General features: G+C 42.4%; 1 protein-coding gene across 3 annotated transcripts in view; it reads right to left on the bottom strand.

Annotated features, from left to right (window-relative positions):
* arhgap12b (Rho GTPase activating protein 12b) overlaps window positions 1-23,893 on the bottom strand; it is a 248,580-nt gene that overhangs the window by 51,176 nt on the left and 173,511 nt on the right. For 2 of the 3 annotated variants that reach the window (XM_085987657.1, XM_085987656.1), the window contains exons 11-14: window positions 13,174-13,293; window positions 7,216-7,320; window positions 5,148-5,246; window positions 4,901-5,003 (exon numbers count right to left, since the gene is read on the bottom strand). In XM_085987657.1, coding sequence (XP_085843783.1) covers window positions 4,901-5,003; window positions 5,148-5,246; window positions 7,216-7,320; window positions 13,174-13,293 — 427 coding nt within the window. The remainder of the gene's footprint in view (window positions 1-4,900; window positions 5,004-5,147; window positions 5,247-7,215; window positions 7,321-13,173; window positions 13,294-23,893) is intronic. The other variant, XM_085987658.1, reaches the window with a different exon arrangement.

The raw sequence follows: 23,893 nt of genomic DNA, 5'->3' as shown, positions 1-23,893 counted from the left end.
TCTCTGGGATAGAGAATTCCAAAGATTCACCACCCTCTGAATGAAGAAATTTCTCCTCATCTCAGTCCTAAATGGCCGACCCCTTATTCTGAGACTGGGACCCCAGGTTCTAGATTCCCCAGCCAGGGGAAGCCTCCCTGCATCAACCCCGTCAAGCCCTGTAAGGATTTTTTATGTTTCAATGAGATCACCTCTCATTCTTCTAAACTCTAGAGAATATAGGCCTAGTCTACTCAATCTCTCCTCATAGGACAATCCCATCCCAGGAACCAGTCTGGTGAACCTTCGTTGCACTCCCTCTATGGCAAGTATATCCTTCCTTAGGTAAGGAGACCAAAACTGTACACAATACTCCAGGTGTGGTCTCACCAGGGCCCTATATAATTGCAGTAAGACATCTTTACTCTTATACTCAAATCCTCTTGTAATAAAGGTCAACATACCATTTGCTTTCCTAATTGCTTGCTGTACCTGCATGTTAACTTTCAGTGACATGTGTACAAGGACACCCAGGTCCCTCTGAACACCAACATTTCCCAATCTCTCACCATTTGAAAAAATACTCTGCTTTTCTATTTTTCCTACCAAAGTGCATAACTTCACATTTCTCCACATTATATTCCATTTGCCATGTTCTTTCCCACTCACTTAGTTTGTCTAGATCCCCTTGAAGCCTCTTTGCATCCTCCTGACAACTTACATTCCCACCCAGCTTTGTATCATCAGCAAACTTGGCTATATTAGTGCAACGAGACCTGGGTGTCATTGTGCACCAGTCGCTGAAGGTAAGCATGCAGGTGCAGCAGGCGGTTAAGAAGGCAAATGGTATGTTGGCCTTCATAGCGAGAGGATTCGAGTACAGGAGCAAGGCTGTCTTGCTGCAGTTGTACAGGACCTTGGTGAGACCACACCTCGAAATTGTGTGCAGTTTTGGTCGCCTTATCTGAGGAAGGATGTTCTTGCCATGGAGGGAGTGCAGCGAAGATTCACCAGACTGATACCTGGGATGGCAGGAATGACATATGGAGAGAGATTGGGTCGATTAGGCTTATATTCACTAGAGTTTAGAAGAATGAGAGGGGATCTCATTGAAACATATAAAATTCTAACAGGACTAGACAGACTAGATGCAGGAAGGATGTTCCCGATGGCGGGCGAGTCACAGTCTAAGGGTAAGGGGTAAGCCATTTAGGACTGAGATGAGGAGGAATTTCTTCACCCAGAGAGTGGTGAACCTGTGGAATTCGCTACCACAGAAGGCAGTTGAGGCCAATTCATTAAATATATTAAAGAAGGAGTTAGATACATTTCTTAAGGCTAAAGGGATATGGGGAGAAAGCAGGGATAGGGTACTGAATTTGGATGATCAGCCATGATCTCATTAAATGGCAGAGCAGGCTCGAGGGGCCGAATGGTCTACTCCTGCTCCTATCTTCTATGTTTCTATTACATTTGGTCCCCTCATCCAAATCATTGATATAGATTGTGAATAGCTGAGGCCCAAGCATTGATCCTTGCGGTACCCCACTAGTTACAGCCTGCCAACACGAAAATGACCCGTTTATTCCTACTCTGTTTTCTGTCCATTAACCAATCCTCAATCCATGCTAGTAGATTACCTCCAATCCCATGATCCCTAATTTTGTTTAATAACCTCTTGTGTGGCACTTTATTGAATGCCTTCTGAAAATCCAAATACACCACATCCACTGGTTTCCCACTCATCTATTTTGCTAGTTACAACCTCAAAAAACTCTTAACAGATTCATGAAACACAATTTCCCTTTCATAAATCAGTGTTGACTCCACCCAATCCTATTATTATTTTCTAAGTGCCCTGCTACCACGCCCTTAATAAATAGATTCTAGCATTTTCCCTACGACTGATGTCAGGCTAACTGGTCTGTAGTTTCCAGTTATCCCTCTCCCTCCTTTGTTAAATAGTGCGGTTACATTTGCTACCTTCCAATCGGCGGGAACCGTTCTAGAATTTATGGAACTTTGGAAAAATGACAACCAGTGCATCCACTATCTCTATAGCCACCTCTTTCAAAACCCTAGGATGTAGGCCATCAGGTCCAGGGGATTTATCGGCTTTCAGTCCCATTAATTTCTCCAGTCCAATTTTTTTGTTTTACGAATACTAATTTCTTTCAGTTCCTCATTCTCGCTAGAGCCTTGGTTCTCCACTATTTGAGAAGTTTTTTGCGTCTTCTCCTGTGAAGACAGACACAAAATATGTTTAATTTCTCTGCCATTTCCTTATTCCCCATTATAATTTCTCCTGTCTCAGCCTGTAAGGGACCCACATTTACTTTCGCTAATCTTTTCCTTTTTACATACCTATAGAAGCTTTTACAGTCTGTTTCTATGTCTCTCGCTAGTTTACTCTCATTGTATTTTCCCTTTATCAATTTCTTGGTCCTACTAAGGGCTTGTTCAAGGGTGATTAGTCTTTTTTTTGTCAATGCATCGATTTGTCAAATTTGTCTTCTGATATGGATTTGGTGGTGATATTTGTCTTTGTAGTGAAATGAGAGCAAGCCCAGTAAGTTTGGAGTGAAGGAAGGCAATCAGATGGGAATTGTAAGACGAGTGGCAAGGATTGTGGGTGAATGGGAAATCTGATTTAGTCGTAGCACTCCCCGATGAGCTTGTCTCAGAGTTTGGGCAGCTAATGCTTCTGGTGGTCGCTGCCCCTCCTCCCCCTCCTGTACTTGTTGATGCTCAGGTGGTGGTAAGGGCTGGTCCATCTGATGGTGAAGTTGTGCAGCATGCAGCAGGCGACAACAAATCTGGATACCTACTGAGGGGTGTACTACAAAAGCTCCTCCAGAACGGTCCAGGCAGTGGAAACGTTGCTTGAGCACACTGATTGTTTGCTCGATGATGTGTCAGCATGGTTCACAGCTGTGAATGGGTTCCTGACTGAAGTCATGAGCCATGTCGGGAGAGGATATCCTTGTCGCCCAATAGCCAGCCTGTAACTTGGCAGCCTGGTTGAAATAACGGTGGCACAGAGGACTGCCGCAGGATGAACGAATCATGACCACTGCCGGGATAGTGGGCACAGACCTGCATGATGCGCTGGCTGTGGTTGCAAACTAGCTGTACGGTGAGGAAGTGGAATCCTTTTTGATTGATAAAGATGCCAGGCTGCCGATAGGGAGCATGTAACGCAATGTGTGCAGTCAATGGCACCTTGCACCATGTGTGCGAAACCTAGTGCTCTCTCGTCCTGCTTCACTGTCAATACAGAAAGAAAAACTGCCTTTCATGACCTCAGGACGTCCCAAAGCACTTTACAGCCAATTAAATACTTTTGAAGTGTAGTCACTGTTGTAATGTAGGAAATGCGTCAGAGCAAGGTCCCACAAACAGTAATGAGGTTATGACCAGATAATCTGCTTTTAGTGATTTTGGTCGAGGGACATCATGGAGCACTCCCCTACTCTTCAAAATAGTGCCATGGGATCTTTTACCACCTGCGGGGCCTCAGTTTAACGTCTCATCCGGAAGACGGCACCTCCGACAGTGCAACACTCCCTCAGTACTGCACTGAAGTGCCAGTCTAGATTTTGTGCTCAAGTCCCTTCTGACTCAGAGGTGAAAGTGCTATCACTGAACCACAGCTGACTTCTAATAGGAAAGCAGATGTAGATATATCTCCTGGTGTAGTGAGCCTCAGTGACCTCCCTGATACATTGGTGTACTGCAAACTGTTAGATATTGCTGATGTCGCCTGTTGCAGCCTGAAAGGAGCCCATAGCATAAAGGTTAAGGGCCATAATGACCTCGACATCCACAGGTTTGAGGGTGGAGTTGTGGTTGAAGCAGGTGGTACAGCTTGGTGACAGCCTCCTTGGTGAAACAAAGGCTTCTTCTGCTCTGGTGCTGCCAGTGACGGCAACTGGAAAATTTACCCTGTTATGTCTTATTAACTTTGGATTTAATGTTACTGGCAGGGGAGGAAAAAAATACAAGGTTTTAATTATATTTGTGTTTTACTTTTATCTATTCTGCTGGATGTCTGATAATGAATAAGACATAAGGTAGCCTAAAGTAACAATTGCCTGGATCCCAAGATTGCATTACTGCCATCAATACATTAAGAGACATTTGATATTATCCACAGTAGAACAGTGAATTTTCACATACAAGTAGGTGTTCTGGTTATTTCCCCATGAAGTTATGGATGCATTTTTCTTCGTACCATAAAAACAGTGCTGTGACCACAGATAACCAGATTGAGGGATAGGGGAAAAAAGATCACAGTCCAGTGTACATTACATCCATTTTCTGTTCATTCTGAGTTTTATATAACTGAGCACCTAACTAAAAGCTGATGCAAATGAAGTTACTATTGTACAGTTAGGAAAGAAAAAAGCTAGTAAATACTGACGCTTAATAAGGCTTTTCTTTATCACAGTCATCATAGAAATTACATCACAGCAGACCATTGCACCTTTAGTAGCAGAAAAATGGCGAGTACTCTTAGCTCAATTAACGTGGTTTACCCATGGGATATGTTGAGTACTGGTCTACATAACGCACTGACAAAGGAATAATGGAATTTAAATGGAGCAGTGCAGTATTAGTATGAAGTATGTTAACACTTTCATATGCTATACCAATGAAACTATTCACCAGTCTTGCAAATGCTTTTATTAAAATTGCAAAGTGGAATTGCATACAAATGCATTAACACATGTGTTATTAATACTGCATAAGTGCAATTTCAACCCCAATTCTCCTTTTTAAGCTGTTGCAAAGGTTGCGCTTGCAGAGAAAATGGTGATCGAGAATCAATCACATCTTGGTTTTGTCGACAGATACAAAAATATAAATGCACATTTAGACTAACTTTATAAAATTACTGTAATGTGTTTTTATGACTTACGACGTGATTTCTTTAAGTCTTTATTATTTTTATCCTTATCATGCTTTTCAATTCCAGGAGACTCTGGCGTATCATCTTCAGCGGCTTCATCAGACTCCACCGTCTGTAATGAAATGAGTTGCGAGATTTAAATTAGTTTTCATGTATTGTGAAGAGTTTTATCAGCGAATCAGTAAAAGCAAGGGAAGTTATTACCCATGTAAATAATGAAGACATGGAAAGCAAAATGGTCAATCTGAATACGCACCTGACTACCAATAGTCTCCTCAAGAGCTTTATACCATTCATTGATGAGATTATCATTATCTAACTGAATTAGTAACTCTGTTCCTTGACGTGTTCTGAGCTGGAAAACAGCAAGAATTTTTTTCCATAAATGAAATATATAGGTTTACACTTAATCATAACCAACCTTGCCATCACTTACAACATTAATTTTATGCACATCTTAAACTATCTTATGCTCTACTGTTCTACAGATTAAGCCTAAAATATTTGACTTTCATCACCTGTTTGAATTGTGATCAACTGAGTTACATTTCAGAAGAGTACTCTCACTGGGCAAGTTAGTACAGGTACTACCAGTCATTACTTTAGCATAGATCGCCAACAGTTCACTGGACACTAGTGTGTATACAGCCTAATCTGTATAAAATTTAAATTTGTGACAATATATTTATGTTCTGACCAATGACAAATTTGTATGCAGTTCTGAAACCATATATTAAATTAAGTTCATAAAACAGGTGTTTTCTCGCACTAATAAATCTCAAAATTGTAAGAGTCAAGCAGCCTGGTTTCTCAATAAAACCTCAAGATTCAAATGTTGCCTACTGTTGTCCAATTCCAACTGTGAAGACCATCTGGAAGGCAAAATTAATTTCTGAACCAGATTACATCAAGTACAAAAGCAAAATACTGCGGATGCTGGAAATCTGAAATAAAAACAGAAAATGCTGGAAATACTCAGCAGGTCAGGCAGCATCTGTGGAGATAAACAGAGTTAACATTTCAGGTCGATGACCCTTCGTTCTGACAGATGCTGCCTGACTTGGAGTATTTCCAGCATTTTCTGTTTTTATTTCAGATTACATCAAGCTTTAATTTAAAATTAAATAGCTTCAGGGATACAAACTTATGTTAAAGCCTTGTGTCTTATTCAAATAAAGTGCTGCATATTCCACAAATTTTAAACATTTGCGTCAGCTTCTTTACTGTATTGGGTGTATTGAGTTCACCCACTGTTGTCCCTTTTGAAGATTTTACAAATCCAGGTTTCAAACGACACCCCCATTATATCCCAGGTTTCAAATTCTGCTTCCTTGTACCCAAAAGGAATACACATATCACAATGCCTTCAAATAGGAGGCAGCATTTGAATCTTGTGCTTTCATTGGGAAAACTTGAACAGATAAATCATTATTCATTTATTCTGGGTTTGTGTGTACTGAAGCTAAAGTTGTCAATTTTGCAGAATGGAATATTCTCCTCTCAATCAGCTGGCTTACCTTGCTGTTTCTGCTTTTCTTTCTGAAGGCACATCCTCATAGCCCTTTCCTTGCTAAAGGCCAGTTGAGTCAGCATCCATCATTTAGTTTTGCAGAACAGATGATGCTGCCTCCTGAGGCATTTCTGGAAACTACCAGTTCAAGCAGTGATTACTGCTTTGAATTCCACTGGAGAACAGGTTTCATACGACAAATTTGACAATGGCCATCAATGTAATTGATGGGAAGCTTGTAGTATCAATTATTAAGCTCCATCTACCTCAATCCCAACCTGAAAGGAGCACCCTAAACTGCGTGTATAACGTCTCATTTGGTACATTAGTCATAGTTGTCTCTGAGTGAGACAGCCAATTTTTAATCATGGACTCATACCCACTGGGAACTAGATTGACACTGCTCAAAATCATTTCACATAGGACCTTACAGCCAGGAAAAGAAACTTTTACTCACCAATCTCAGATACCAGACCCATTGGGATACCCGGTGCCCTCATCATAAATCAGAGGGCTTTGAAACTTGTTTGGCAAGTGCTCAAAAACTAACTAAAACTGAGCCCTGAGGTGAGAGGTAGGGGGCAGTACTGCAACCCCCCCCCCCCCCACCAAAAGAACAGTAGAAAAATTAATTCTTCTGGATTTGCATGCACTTCCCTTGATTGTTATCGTATCTTCATATGCTATTGATTTAAAAGGTTAGTGAGTAGCAATGACTAATGCAACAAAGCTGTGACAAAATGTCAGCCAGAGGATGATTGGCTGCTTAGAACATGGTACATAGAAAACTGTACTGGTAAACTAAAATATTTACCTCAATCACATTCTTCTTACTGGATTTGTCTTTTGAAGCCCATTCTATTGCAGCCCCCTTCAGATCCACAGTGAACTCCGGTTTAGATTGGGTACTACCAAATTTCTGAAGAATCAAAAATTGAAATCGTTAAAGTTCACTTAGATTATAACCAAACACCATTAAAATGTGTGTGTTTCTTTTTTCAATCAATCTTGTCCCCTCCCTTCCTGAAGTCCTTGATCTCTTCACGGGGTAGCATTTCCTGGGTGTTCGTCACTCTCAAGCACCTTGTCGAAGGACCCATTATGGGTGATCCTTCACAGTCTATCTGACTTCAGCAGGGCATCACGGCTGAACTCAATCCTGTCCTCATCAGCATGTGTACTTCAAGCATTAAGTGCTGGATAGCGATACAATCCATGGTCACCAACTTGAGTGAATGGGCTTGAGAATGCAGATGTCCAACCTTCTTCCAAGGCTCCACAAATATGCTCTGGAACCATGCTTATGATCGTTATACAGTAATAGGATTTTCATGTAGTTATAATTCACACCCATATTGGTTCTGGCAGCTCCAGATTCAATCTGCACCATAATAGATATTTTTTTTAAACCACTAATAAACTGCATCTAACTTTTAACTAAATTAATTTTTAACATATAGTTCAGAATGCATTATTGAGACCTATGGGATGTGATTTCTATCAAGTATGTGCTGCTGACTATAACTCACAAATAAATGATGACCAAGTGATGATTCAATCCACTTCTGACTTAGAAATCATATCCAACAGGCTGTTTAATTACCTACCTATATATCATATTTTTCAAGAGAAGTTCAACTTCTACATATAAATAGGGATTGCAGTCATCCCGCAAGGGAATCACCCAGAGTCACTATGAGGGAGGTGGTGATGGCTGATGTGAATGATGGGGCTGGGGTCTTCAGTTTTTTTTAAATTAGTGGATTGAAATACTCTTAATCAATGCTCACTTCTTGGAATAGCACAGTATGTTGGTGATCACTGAATATAAGAAATAGGAGCAGGAATAGGCCACTTGGCCCCTCGAACCTGCTCTGCCATTCAGTAAGATCATGGCTGATCTTGGACTCAAAGCCACTTCCCTGCCCGCTCCCCATAATCTTTCACTCCCTTATCTTGCAAAAATCTGTCCATCTCCACCTTAAATGTATTTAATGACCCAGCCTCCATGGCTCTCTGGGGCAGAGAATTCCACAGATTTACAACCCTCAAAAGAAATTCCTCCTCACCTCAGTTCTAAAAGGGCGACCCTTTATTCTGAAACTAAGCCCCCGAGTTCTAGATTTCCCCACGAGGGGAAACATTCTCTCTGCATCTACCTTGTTGAGCCCCCTCAGTATCTTATATGTTTCAGTAAGATCACCTCTCATTCTTCTAAATTCCAATGAGTATAGGCCCAACCTGCTCAACCTTTCTTCAAAAGTCAACCACCTCATCTCAGGAATCAACCGTGTGAATCGTCTCTGAACTGTCTCCAATGCTGGTATATCCTTCCTTAAATAAGGAGACCAAAACTGTACGCAGTACTCAAGGTGTGGTCTCACCAATACCCTGTACAGTTGTAGCAGGACTTGCCTGCTTTTATACTCCAACCCCCTTGCAATAAAGGCCAACATTCCATTTGCCTTTTTGATTAATTGCTGTACCTGCATGCTAACTTTTTGTGTTTCATGCACAATAGGATCACCCACTTGCTACTTTCGGCTGAAGGCGCTTGCAGACACTTCTCTCTCACTAACACTGGATTCTGCCACTGTGCATATTACAGCTGCTTTGGCTTCTACTTATTCTAAAACTAGTAATGGCACTGGAACTTGTGCTTTACATGTTGGCCCTACAGTGGAAAGAAATACTAGGCAGTTATTTTGGCAAATCCAGCTACAGGAAACTTTCTGATATCCGGCACTGACGGGACCGAGCTGGTGCCGTAACATCAAAAGTGCCGGACATACCAGAGTTAATGTTTAAACATACAGAACTGAGAAGCTCCGTGTGAATCAACAAACCCTGTTGCTTAGCAACAGCTTCAAACCAGTCGGCTGCAGCTGCAAGCATCTGTAGCTGAAGCTGTTGCTATAGCTACAGACCTTGCAGTGCTCGACTGGGAAAAAAAAAAGCTACGAGAACTAAAAAAATATAGAAAACGGCTCCTGATTTTTGCTGTTAGATCGAGTATTCCGGACATATAACCTCCGGATAAACCAAAGTTTCCTGTATATGGATGAGATAATCTCTTGTAGCAAGATCATAATGCAGAAGGAACACTTTAGAAAGTCCTAGGAAGGGCTCTTTCCTCGGCAAGTGAATTACAGATGGGAAGATTAAGGTACAGTAGAGTAGTGGTTATGTTATAGGACGAGTAATCCAGAGAATGCGAGTTAAAATTCCACTCCAGTTTAAGAATTAGATTTTTTTCTTTTTAATCTGGAAATAAAAAACTGGCACCAGTAAAAATAATCATGAAGCTGGCGCATTGTTGTTAAAACCTAATTGATTCACTAATGCGCTTTAGGGAAAGAAACGGGTTGTCCTTACCTGGTCTGACTCTAGTCCTACAGAGCGTGGTTGACTCTGAGCTACTCTCCGAGAAGGCCACTCAGTTGTATCAAACTGCTACAAGGAATAAGACTGGATGGCCTGAAGGACACAGCTGCTAGACTGGGCTTGCGGCAGGTTGTTAGAGAACTATCAGGAGGGACTAACCTATTTGACCGCACCCTCACCAATCTACCTGTCGCAGATTCATCTGTGCATGACAGCATTGGTTGGTGACTACTGCACAGTTCTTGTTGAGACCAAGACCCGTCTTCACACTGTGGACACCCTCTATCAGGTTGTGTGGTACTACCACCATGCTATAGATTAACACATCTTGCAGTTCAAAACTGGGCATCCATGAGGCCATCAGCAGCAGCAAAATTGTCTACCACCACAATTTGTAACCTCATGGCCTGGCATATCCCTCACTTCCTCATCACTGCCAAAACCAAATGACCTACCCTGGTTCAATGAGGTGGGTAGAATGAGAGCAGCACTAAGCATAGCTGAAAATTAGGTGCCAACCTGATGAAGCTACAGCACAAGGTACATGCATGCTAAATAGTGAAAACAGCATGCTATAGACAGAGGTAAGTGATCCCACAACCAACTGTTCAGGTCAAAGCTCTGCAGCCCTGCCACATCTAGTCATGAATGGTGGTGGACAATTAAGCAACTAATGGGAGAAGGCTGATGACCATTCCCATCCTCAATGAGAGTGGAGCCCAGCACGCGAGTCCAAAAGACAAGACTGATGCGTTTGCAACGATCTTCAGCCAGGAATGCTGAGTAGATGATCCATCTCAGCCTCCTCCCGAGGTCCTCACCATCACAGATGCCAGTCTTCAGCCAATTTGATTCACTCTATGTGACACCAAGAGTGGACTGGACACAGTAAAGTCTACAGGCCTCAACAACATCCAGGCTGTAGCGCTGAAGACCTGTGCTCCAGAAGTGGCTGAGCTTTCCAGTACAGCTACAACACCGGCACTGGCATCTACTTAACAATATGGAAAATTGCACACGTATGTCCTGTCCACAAAAAGCAGCACAAATCCAACTTGGCCAATTACCATTCTATCAACCTACTCTTAATCATCAGCAGAGTGATGGAAGAAGTTGTCAACACCACTATCAAGCAGCACTTACTCACTAATAACCTGCTCACCAAATCTCAGTTTGGGTTCCACCAAGATCACTCGGTTCCAGACTTCATTGCAGCCTTGGTCCAAACATAGACGCAAAACCTAAATTCCAGAGATGAGGGGAAGTGTGACTGCCCTCAACAGGGTGCACTGGAACAACTTCGGCAGCATCTGCCAAAACTCACAACCTTCACACATAGATGGACAAGGGCAGCAGGTGCGTGGAAACACTATAATCTCCACTTCCCCTCCAACTCACAAATCATCCTGACTTGGACATCTATCACTGTTACTTCATTGTAAATCATCCTGACTTGGACATCTATCACTGTTACTTCATTGTAACTGGCTCAAGATCCTGAAACTCCCTACCTAACAGCATTGTGGGAGTACATTCATAGAAACATAGGAGCAGGAGTAGGCCATTCGGCCCTTCGAGCCTGCTCCGCCATTCAATATGATCATGGCTGATCCTCTATCTCAATACCATATTCCCGCTCTCTCTCCATACCCCTTGATGCCTTTTGTGTCCAGAAATCCATCTATCGCATTCTTAAATATATTCAGTGACTTGGTCTCCACAGCCTTCTGTGGTAGAGAATTCCACAGGTTCACCATCCTGAGTGAAGAAATTTCTCTTCATCTCAGTCCTAAATGTTCTACCCCATATCCTGAGACTGTGACCCCTCGTTCTAGACCCCCCCCAGCCAGGGGAAACATCCTCCCTGCATCCAGTCTGTCTAGCCCTGTCAGAATTCTATACACCACACAAACTGCAGCAGTTCAAAAAAGCAGCTCATCACCACCTTCTCAAAGGCAACTAGGGATGGCAATAAATGGTGGCCTTGCCAGCAATGTCCACATGAATGTATTTATTTTTTAATATAAACAGCCTGGAATTGCTTCTCCCTGTTGGGCCTTGGAGTCACTATTAACCTGAATTGGAATTGGTGCTTTGGATGATATGGCCTATTGAGCAGCGCTGTATCAATTGTCAAACCCAAAGACTGGAAGTGGACCCTCGTGACACCTCTCCAAGCTTAGTTTGGCGTAGAACATTGCTGAGCTGGTGCATCTTCCCTGCAATGCTCTTAGGAACGTTTCCTTACACGTGACTTCTTATTCAACTCCGAGCTTGAGGTGCACTTTTCAAAACTCTAACCCAAGGTCTCTTTGCACTGGTAGGAATCGAGTAACCAGGATAGCTTTTTGGTAAACTAAACAGTCATATTCAACCATTGTGCTGAACTTGGAACAGTTTCCCTTTTCTGAATATTGTATGACATAAAAGTGAAAGCAGGCAAGTTGTTGTATACATTAGTCACTGAAAAGATCCCATCATATTCAATACAGATTTTGAAACCACAGGAGTGCATAGACTAGAATGCCAAAAATGAAGCAAATGTGACCAAGCTGGGTGATTTTTTTCCCTTCCAAAGCATGATGGCAATTACTAAGCAGAACAAACGAGGAACAATATACCCTCTATATTCCTACAATGGTGTTCTCAATGTGTGCAGAACAAGGCTTAGATAAGTATTTATTTCTATTGTTTAATATAATTATTTTACTATATCCAATGTATTTTAAAGTTGATTACTACAATAAGCATAGTTGGACAGTATAACAACTCCAAACATGGAGAGTGGACTCCTACTGGAAGGGCCAGGTAGAATTTTTCATGACCATTGCTCATGGCTGAAAACCATCAATGGACAACTTTAGCTTGATCTTGATGAGCATTTTATCTTTTATGTTGAGGAAGAATGCAGCACCAGCAGGATTAACACTAATCTCTCCCTACAGAACCATATCCTAATATGAGAGAGAGATTAATGGCAGCCACAAACCAACATGCGCTCCTGTAAAAGGTGTTAATACGACTATTTGTTTTTTTGTTGTGGAAGGAGACAAAAAATTAATTCCATTGCAATGCAATGCAATGAAGTATGTTTTGTAGTAAGCTCTATAAAAGTGATGTTAAAAAGCCTAATGTTTATTAAAGCATTTTAAAAGAAATTGTAATACTGAAAAGTACAGCAAAGATCTTTTAAAAATCCACATACATGTCTAGAATGGCACTATAAAAGGCTTAAACATACCAGAAGCATGCAAGAAGCAAGCACGGCAGACAACATTTTTTCTAGCTAAGCAGACCCAAAATAACTGCAGGCCATGAAATGCTGATGGTATGAAATTATACAGAAAACATTTTTTACTATGCCAAGGTGCATGCAGAAAGAACATACAGTGGCAGTTGAAACAGTTGGACAGTTTACATAGGTGACTGTAGGCCGACACTTGACAGCACTTTTCCACGTGGCAAGAGAAAGGAGGAGCTCTGGAACTGAGCTCCAATGGTAGAATGACTTGGTGGAAAGAGGGAAGAAAAATGAAGTCACAAATGAAATGCACAATAAATACAGTAGCAACAATATTTTCTGGAGACATACAACTAAAATCTCCACAGACAATATTTTGCAACAAAGCTTATGATTTCCCAAACATTTAGGTGATAACTCAACCAAGACTTACTACACATTAGTTTACAGTACATTAATGCAATACCGCATCTTTAAACTATGCAATCTGTCAGCTACATATGTGAAAACAGGTCCTCTTCGGTAGCTTCAATATTACCGTGGTAAAAACTGATTTAAAAAAAACTTAACTAATTTACTGTTGTCATATTAAGAGGAAACTCTTACTTAAATTAGTACAATGCAGGAAAGAAAATGAGGCACTAGTTCCAGTACCCATTAGGAAAATAAACAAATTTTCTCCTTGTGAGCAGTCTATTATAGGTTTGCCACATTGTCCCTCGGAAGCAAAACAACCACGTGGTTAACTGTGAAAAGGACTGCAAGCAACTTCAGCTGGCCATAGACAGGTTACTAAATTCAGCAGATAGATTTTGGATGAAACTAAAATGTGAAGAATTGGGAGGTGACAGATTTTGGGAGGAAAGAATAATGAGAGAAAATATAACTAGGCATAGAAGAGAAGACTTAGGGATTTAGAGAAACTTTTTTTTTATAAATAGGAGAACAAATTCATAAAGCTGTAAAAAAAGGGATCCTGGGTTTTATAAATAGGGCATAGAGTACAAAAGCAAACAGGCAATGCTAAACCTATACAAGTCATACAGTTAGAATATTGTGCCCAGTTTTGGTCACCCTACTTTATGAGGGATGGTAAGGCTATTGAGAGGGAACTAATGAGATTCACTAAGATGATAACATAGATGAGGGGCTTTAGGTATTAGAAGAGACTGGAAAAACTGGGACTTTTCACTAGAATGGGAGATCTGATAGAGGCGATTAGGAGTTTTGCTAAGATAAATAGGGAGAAGCTATTTCCACTGGCTGATGAGTCAGTAATTGGAGGGCAAAAGAACAAAAGAAGATATTGGAAGAATCAGCGGGTTTTTGGGACATGGATTGCTACACAAGAAACAGTGATATAAGCAGAATCCATAAAAGCTCTTAAAAAGGGAAATACATTTGAAAAATAAAAAAAGGAATGGGGCTAACTGGAAAGCTTTCAGAGCTCCAGTACAGGTGAAATGGGCCGAATGGCCTCTTTCTATACTTTAAAATTCTATGATTCTAATTGGCACAAGCATCAGTGGCACTCTATTACCAGAGACACTTCTCAATCCTGGATGCTGATCCCAGACCTGTTGGCAATGTAAAATTCAGTACTGTGTGCATATTTCGGTTTGTTCAGCCAGTAACAAACATTTACACTGTTGATGCTCTTTTCTTATCCCAACAATCTTCACCCTGTTGGTTTCTTGTTAGACACAGTTTCATTGACAGCAATCACCATCTGGTATGTTTCCATTACTCATGAATGAACCTTGATGCTGAGTATTGGCAGGCCATTCCATTGCAAGCAGCATCATAGCCAAGCCCGATCCTGTTTGTACCCAATGTCCACAAACATGCACTTCCAGCATTGCTGCATAGCATCCAGGACCAAGAGCCATGCCAGTCTGTGCTATCGCAATAAGTGCTGCTCAGTTATGCATCAACCACTTAAATCAGCTGAGTGCCATATGCCTTGTGACAGGCAACATGGTGGATCTCAGACAGGCTGCAAGTGAGAGGGAAACAACAGATATCTCCCAACAGGTCAGAGAGAAATTGAGTGAACTGTTCACCACTTTATTGTGGCAAAATCTAACTTAAATTCCCACAAAATTATCCCTACAATGAGAATATTTCAAGGTGGAGTATGTTAGTTAGTAAAAGTAAAATGGTATACACTATCTGGGGAGATGACCTCTAATCTGAGCCCAATATTAGAAATCCAGTCATTTCTAAAATATAACAAGCCTTGAATCCTTTTTTGCCTCAACATCAGGTCTTAATAAGGCTTATGTGAGGTAAGTTGGCAACTATAAGGATTCCTCAATTGAACTGTGCCCACCAATGCTTTTAACATCTCTCAAAGCTTGAATAGGCAAAAAACATTTTCTTTCTCTCCTTAGGCAAGATGGCACTTTCTTGAACAAACTATACTGTTGAAACTGAAAAGTTCAGAAAAAAATTGGCTTGGCATATAGTTACATTGGAGCTGCTTTGAGGCAATAATACCTCCTATATATACACAAGATAAAGGAGGCAGGTAAAGTTAATTATTGTGCAGAGTAAAATTGGCAGCTGTGAGGCACATATAGTTATATATTTCCAACATGATTTTATGGTGTCATTTAAAAAAAAAGTTAAACAAAACACAGTGCAATTATTTCAGAAATTAGTAATGAGATTATGTGATGTCTCAGAGGTTTGATGCTTTCAGTGTGGAGTTGTGGATGTTCAGCATACTACCTTGTAACTGATAATCAGACAATGGGAAGAGTGATGAACTGTCATGTCATAGAGGCACAGAAGGAGGCCCTTCGGTCCATCGAGTCCGTGCTGGCTCTCTGTAGAGCAATCCAGTCAGTCCCATTCCCCCGCTCTATCCCCGTAGCCCTGCAAGTTTATTTCCTTCAACTGCCAATCCAGTCTCCCCTTGAAAACATTGAGTGTGTCCGCTTCCACCACTTCCGTTGGCAGCGAGTTCCAGGTCATCATCGCTCGCTGCGTAAAAAGGTTTTCCCTCACGTCCCCCCTGTATCTCTTGCCCAAAACCTTAAATCTGTGTTCCCTGGTCCTTGTATCATCAACTAGTAGGAACAGCCTTTCCCAGTCTAGCCTATCCAAACCCGTCATAACCTTGTACACCTCTATCAAATCACCCCTCAACCTCCTTTGCTTTAATGAAAAAATATCCCACTTCTCCAACCTGTCCTTGTAGCCAAGATCCCCCATCCCCAGAATAATTCTGGTAAATCTCCTCTGCACCCTCTCAAGGGCCTTCACATCCTTCCTAAAGTGTGTAGATAGATTGATAAAAGGGGAAGTGCAACGAGACCTGGGTGTCCTTGTGCACCAGTCACTGAAGGTAAGCATGCAGGTGCAGCAGGCGGTTCAGAAGGCAAATGGTATGTTGGCCTTCATAGCGAGAGGATTCGAGTACAGGAGCAAGGATGTCTTGCTGCAGTTATACAGGGCCTTGGTGAGACCACACCTTGAGTATTGTGTGCAGTTTTGGTCACCTTATCCGAGGAAGGATGTTCTTGCCATGGAGAGAGTGCAGCGAAGATTCACCAGACTGATACCTGGGATGGCAGGAATGACGTATGAGGAGAGATTGGGTCGATTAGGCTTATATTCGCTAGAGTTTAGAAGAATGAGAGGGGATCTCATTGAAACTTATAAAATTCTAACAGGACTAGACAGACTAGATGCAGGAAGGATGTTCCCCATGGCGGGGGAGTCCAGAACCAGGGGTCACAGTCTAAGGATAAGGGGTAAGCCATTTAGGACTGAGATGAGGAATTTCTTCACCCAGAGAGTGGTGAACCTGAGGAAGTCTCTATCACACAAGGCAGTTGAGGCCAATTCATTAAATATATTCAAGAAGGAGTTAGGTATATTTCTTAAGGCTAAAGGGATCAAGGGGTATGGGGAGAAAGCAGGGACAGGGTACTGAATTTGGATGATCAGCCATGATCTCATTAAATGGCGGAACAGGCTCGGGGGGCCGAATGGCCGACTCCTGCTCCTATCTTCTATGTTTCTATGTGACCAGAACTGGATGCAATACTCCAGTTGTGGCCTAACCAGCCCTTTATAAAGGTACAGCATAACTTCTCTACTTTTGTACTCAATACCCCTATTTATGAAGCGCAAGATCCCATATGCTTTGTTAACCACTCTTTCAATATGTCCTGCCACCTTCAGGGACCTATGCACATTAACTCCCAGGTCCCTATTTTTACTTCACACTCTTTAAAACTGTGCCATTAAGTGTATATTGCCTCTCCCTGTTCCTTCTGCCAAAATGCATCACCTCACACTTCTCTATTAAATTCCATCTGCAACTTGTCTGCCCATTCTGCTAGCCTTTCTATGTCCTGCTGCAGTCGATTGGTATCATCACTGTTTGCCACACCCCCAAGTTTGGTGTCATCGGCAAATTTAGAAATTCTACTCTGTATTCCAATATCCAGGTCATTTACATATATCAAAAAAAGCAGTGGCCCCAGCACTGACTCTTGGGGAACACCACTGTCTACCATCCTCCAGTCTGAAAAACAGCCATTTACCACAACTCGCTGTTTTCTGTACTTAAGCCAATTCGTTATCCAAGCTGCCACTGATCCACCTATTCCATGAGCCTCAATTTTGTTAACCAGCCTTCTATGTGGCACTTTGTCAAACACCTTCTGAAAATCCATGTAGACAACATCCATTGCATTCCCTTCATTAATCCTGTTAATTCATCAAAAGATTCAATTAAATTAGTCAAACACGATCTGCCTTTTACAAATCGGTGTTGGCTCTCCTTAATTAGCTTAAACCTCTCCAAGTGCCCGTTTAGTAATTGCTATTGCAGAAAGGGCATAGAATCATAGAATGGTTACAGCATGGAAGATGGCCATTCGGCCCGTCGACCCTGTGCTGGCTCTCTGCGAGAGCACTTCAGCTAGTCCCACTACTCCCCTGCCCTTTCCCGGAGCCTTGCAAATTTCTTTCCTTCAGATACTTATCCAACTCCCTTTTGAAAGCCGTGGTTGAGTCTGCCTCCACCACCTTCTCAGGCAGTGCATTCCAGATCCTAACCACTCACTGCGTATAAATGTTTTCTCTTATGTCGCCTTTGGTTCTTTTGCCAATCACCTTAAATCTGTGTCTTCTGGTTCTCGACCCTTCTGCCAATGGGAACAGTTTCTCTCCATCTGCTCTGTCCGGACCCCTCATGATTTTGAGCACCTCTATCAAATCTCCTCTCAATCTTCTCTGCTCCAAGGAGAACAACCCTAGCTTCTCCACTCTATCAACATAACTGAAGTCCCTCATTCCTGGGACCACTCTCGTAAATCTTTTCTGCACCTTCTCTAAGGTCTTCACATCCTTCCTAAAGTGTGGTGCCCAGAATTGGACACAGTACTCTAGTTGGGGCTGAACCAGTGTTTTATACAGGTTCATCATAATTTCCACACTTTTGTACTCTACCTCTATTCATGAAGCCCAGGGTCCCATAAGCTTTTTTAACTGCTTTCTCAACCTGCCCTACCACCTTCAATGATTTGTGCACACATACCCCCAGGTCTCTCTGTTCGTGCACCCCCTTCAGGATTGTACCATTTAGTTTATATGTCCTCTCCTCATTCTTTCTACCAAAATGTATCACTTCACACTTTTCTGCATTAAATTTCATCTGCCACGTGTCCACCCATTTCACCAGCCTGTCTATGTCTTCCTGAAGTCTATCACTCTCCTCCTCACTGTTCACTATACTTCCATGTTTTGTGACATCTACAAATTTTGAAATTGTGCACTGTACATCCACGTCCAAGTCATTAATATATATCAAGAAAAGCAGTGGTCCTAGAACTGACCCCTGGGGAACACCACTGTACACCTTCCTCCAGTCCGAAAAACAACTGTTCACCACTACTCTGTTTCCTATCACTTAGCCAATTCCGTATCCATGTTGCCACTGTCCCTTTTATTCCATGGGCTTCAACTTATTATGTGGCATGTTGTCGAATGCCTTTTGGAAATCCATGTACACTACGTCAACCGCATTACCCTCATCAACCCTCTCTGTTACCTCATGAAAGAGCGCAATCAAGTTAGTTAAACAGAAATTGCCTTTAACAAATTTGTGCTGGCTTTCCTTAATTAATCCACACCTATCCAAGTTAGTTAATTTTGTCCCTGATTACTGTTTCTAAAAGCTTCCCCACTACCAAGGTCAAACTGACTGGCCTATAGTTGCTGGGTTTATCTTTACACCCTTTTTTGAATAATGGTGTAACATTTGCAATTCTCCAGTCCTCTGGCACCACCCCCGTATCCAAGGAGGATTGGAAGATTATGACCAGTACCTCCGTGATTTCCTCCCTCAATTCCCTCAGCACCCTAGGATGCATCCCATCCGCTCCTGGTTAATTTACTTTAAAGTACAGCCTGCCTTTCTAACACCTCTTTATCAATTTTTATCCTATCAAGTATCTCCACTACCTCCTCCTTCACCATGTCTATGGCAGCATCCTCTTCCTTGGTGAAGACAGATGCAAAGTACTCGTTTAGTACCTCAGCCATACCCTCTGCCTCCATGCATAGGTCTCCTTTTTGGTCCCACCCCTCCTCTTACTACCCTTTTACTATTTATATGCCTATAGAAGACTTTTGGATTACCTTTTATGTTGCCTGCCATTCTATTCTCATACCCTCTCTTTGCCCCACTTATTTTCTTTTTCACTTCTCCTCTGACCTTTCTATATATAGCCTGATTCTCAGATGTATTTGCAACCTGACATCTGTCATACGCACTCTTTCTGCTTCATCATATTCTCTATCTCTTTCGTCATCCAGGGAGCCCTGACTTTAGTTGCTCTGCCTTTCCCCCTAGTGGGAATGTACCGCAACTGTACCTGAACTATTTCCTCTTTAAAGGCTGCCATTGTTCCATTACAGTTTTGCCTGCCAATCTTTGATTCCAGTTTACCCGGGCCAGATCCGTTCTCATCCCACTGAAATTGGCCTTCCCCCAGTTAAACATTTTTACTCTAGATTGCTTCCTGTTGTTTTCCATAGCTAATCTAAACCTTATGATGCTATAATCACTATTCCCTAAATGTTCACTTACTGACACTTGCTCCACTTGGCCTGCCTCATTCCCCAGAACCAGATCCAGCAATGCCTCCTTCCTCATCGGGCTGGGAATATACTGATCAAGAAAGTTCTCCTGAACACACTTCAGAAATTCTTCCCCTTCTCTGTCCTCAAAACTACTACGATCCCAGTCTATATTAGGATAGCTGAAGTCCCCCATTATTACTAATCTATAGTTCTTGCACCTCTCTGTAATTTCACTGCAAATTTGCTCCTTCATATCTTTCCCACCATTTGTTGGTCTATAGAATACATCTAGTAGTGAAATGGCACCTCTATTATTTCTTAACTCTAGCCATATAGATTCTGTCCTTGACCCCTCCAGGACATCCTCCCTCTCCAGCACTGTAACATTCTCCTTAACCAATAACGCCACACCACCTCCTATCTTTCCTGAACACTTTATAACCAAGAATATTTAATACCCTGCCCTTGTTTGAGCCAGGTCTCAGTTATTGCCACATCATCATATTCCTATGTGGCTATTTGTGCCTGCAGCTCACTTACCTTGTTTGACAGATAGAAAAAAGCGGTTTGTCTTTATAGGGCCTGAATTTGTTGGAATGGCATGTTCGGTGGCAAATACCATAAATTGGAAATTTTAGCTCTCCATCTAATCACACTACATTTGTACATCAAATTGCTGGAACATTCTCAAGAGTTCAATTCAGAACACACACAATTCTATTATAAGTATTAGAAAACCAAAAGTTGTCTGTCTCTGTAATTGTTTTTTTAAAGAATGGTTTGAGATGCAAAGGAGTTGTCCTTCAGTGGGGGAATGTTAGGTGCTTTTAAGATGTAATCGGTTTTGTTTGTTCAAGGCAGAACCCAAGTGAGTCACAAAGGTCTGTTGTTGAGGGAGACAACCCTTTCAGAGTGGCCAGTTGATGAATTTGAAAGCTGAGGAAAATATTCCAATGCCTGAAAAGAAGTCTGTCAGATCGATACCTCATCCGCACACAAAGCAACCCATCTAACCTTTTACCGGTTTTCTGCTGCAGGGAAAGTTGGCGCACAACCCGTGGGAGCGTGCGCAAAGTGGAGGAGGAATCCCCATTTTGAAGGAGTTGGCACACCAAGAAGTTTACAACTTTTCTGTTCTCATCTGCTTTTACACTGATGCTGTTTTTAACCTTTTGGTTATTGCACTGAATAAAAGTTCAACTGTTTATTGTTTCAATCTTGCCTGCCTTTCTTTGTGGGATCATTCCACGAAAAAAATTGTTCCAGACTTCCTAATCCACCTCAATTCCGCTAAAGGAACGCTCCAAACACCTGAGCCACCATTTGCTCTCAGGCCGCTGCCACTGTGCCTTCCTGCAGGAGGCCATGTTGTTGGTGATGCTGAATGGGATCATCAGCCACGGCTTCTGTGGGTAGGCCTTATCCCACAAGATTCATCCACCTCCTTGTACCTCCCCGATGAAGGTCAGGGTATTGGAGTGGTGAAGGACAAAGGCGACACAAGTGCTCCCCTGTTATCATGCAGGATCCTCAGTTGGATATAGCAAACAATTAACACAAGACTGCCAAAACACTCTTGGGAACAATTTCCAGACTGCAGGGATGAGGCATCACACTTTTAACTGCCACTTTATTGGGCTCAAAGGCTGAGAGTTAGATGAGGGCCATAAATCAGGTCAATACCAAGTCACCCATATCACTATTTTGCAGTCTTAAGTGACTGCAACAGTGGGCTGAGCGACAAGAACAGACTTTGCGCAGCATAGGCAAGTCTATTGGCAGAGCAGCGCAAATCATCCAGCAAATAATAGTACAATGCAATTCATGGCATATCTCACTCCATTATTTGTTGGAACATTTCCATCTTAATAATAGTGCAAGCTGCTAATGAGTCATTAAAGTGGCACGAGTTCCCAGCAATTTCAGGTCCAATCTGTCAGTCCATGGACCTTTTTACTTTGATGCACTGGGTGACTACTGTGACAAAACCAGTGTCAAATACTTGTGATTCAATGACAATCAAATGATCATTTTTAAAGATTTCTGGGCTAAAGATTTCTTCTGTTCATAAGTGCTTACAATTTTGCTACAGAGAAGAGGAAATTTGCTAAACCTTTTCCCCCTAAATCAACAGTATTCTATCAACAAAACTCCTGAACGAAAAACAGTCTGACACAAATTTGCCAGAACCAGACTATAAATCTAGCAAATTCACATTTGTACTCCCATAAAAGTACATAAAAGTAGGATGAAGATTTGAAAATGTACAAGGTACATTCCTCTACAGCACATTCTCTTATTTGTGCATTGGCCTGTCTGGTGCAATCACCACCCCTCAAATGGACTCACGAGGGAGGGATTTCCAGGATTTTGATCCAGTGACGAAATAAATTAAGATATATTTCTAAATCAGAATGCTGGATGATTTGGAGGGGATCTTGCAGGTGGTGGTGTTCCTAGGCGCCTGCTGCCCTTGTCCTTCTAGAAGGTGGAGATCGCGGGTTAGGGAGGTGTTGCCGAAAAAGCCTTGGCGAGTTGCTGCATTGCATTTTGTAGATGGTACACACTGCAGCCACAGTGCGCTGATGGTGGAGGGAGTGAATGTTTAAGGTGGTGGATCGGGTGACAATCAAGCAGGCTCCTTTGTCCTCAATGGTGCCGAGCTTCTTGAGTGTTGTTGGAGCTGCACTCATCCAGGCAAGTGAAGAGTATTCCATTACACTCCTGAATTGTGCCTTGTAGATTGTGGAAAGGTTTTGGGGAGTCAGGTGAGTCACACGCCGCAGAATAACCACCCTCTGACCCGCTCTTGTAGCCACAGTATTTATGTGGTTGGTCCAGTTAAGTTTCTGGTCAATGGTGACCCCCAGGATGTTGATGGTGAGGAATTTGGCGATGGTAATGCCGTTGAGTCAAGGGACAGTGGTTAGACTCTCTCTCTTGTTGAAGATAGCCATTGCCTGGCACTTATGTGGCGCAAATGTTACTTGTCACTTATCAGCTCAAGCCTGAATGTCATCCAGGTCTTGCTGCATGCGGGCACGGACTGCTTCATTATCTGAGGAGTTACGAATGGAACTGAACACCGTGGAATCATCAGCGAACATTCCTACCTCTGACCTTAAGATGGAGGGAAGATGAAGATGACTGGGCCTAGGACACTGCCCTGAGGTACTCCTGTAGCGATGTCCTGAGGCTGAGATGCCTGGCCTCCAACAACCACAACCATCTTCCTTTGTGGTAGGTGTAGTGTATGTACCTTTAAGAGAGAACTACTTTTACAGCTCCTGTATACTGTAGTACCGGCAGTGACCACACCTGTATATAAGCCTTGAGCATGCCTCTGTACTGTTAGTCTTTAGACTACCCTCCTCCAGTAAACACCTGTTGATTGTTAATTTACAGCCTCCGTCTAGTTATTAGAAAACATCATACTTTAAGAATCACGGATTCAACAGTGGCGACGAGGTCGATTCGAATCTACCTGCAACTCTGCATTTCCTTTCAAAGATTCGCTCCGGGAGAACGGTGGAAGAAAGTCGAGGCCAGAAGCACGGGCGTCGACCACGAGCAACCGCCCAGTCATCCGGCAGAGAGTGAACATTGCAGGGGAGGCTGTTGAGAGCTGGGCTTGGTTCTCCAGCCACGACGATCCAGCAACAGACTGGCAACAGGTACAGCGCAGACCCTTCCCGGACAGCGGCGGCTGGAGCCGACCGACGGCACAGAAAAGGCCGAGCAGCGTCGACGGGGTAAGAGAGAG

This window comes from Somniosus microcephalus, chromosome 5 (genome assembly GCF_052327205.1).
Source record: "Somniosus microcephalus isolate GS21.2 chromosome 5, FLI_Smic_1.0, whole genome shotgun sequence".
In the NCBI taxonomy this organism is placed as follows: domain Eukaryota; kingdom Metazoa; phylum Chordata; class Chondrichthyes; order Squaliformes; family Somniosidae; genus Somniosus; species Somniosus microcephalus.
Note: the sequence above shows the minus strand (reverse complement) of the source record. Positions and strands in the feature narration are given on the sequence as shown.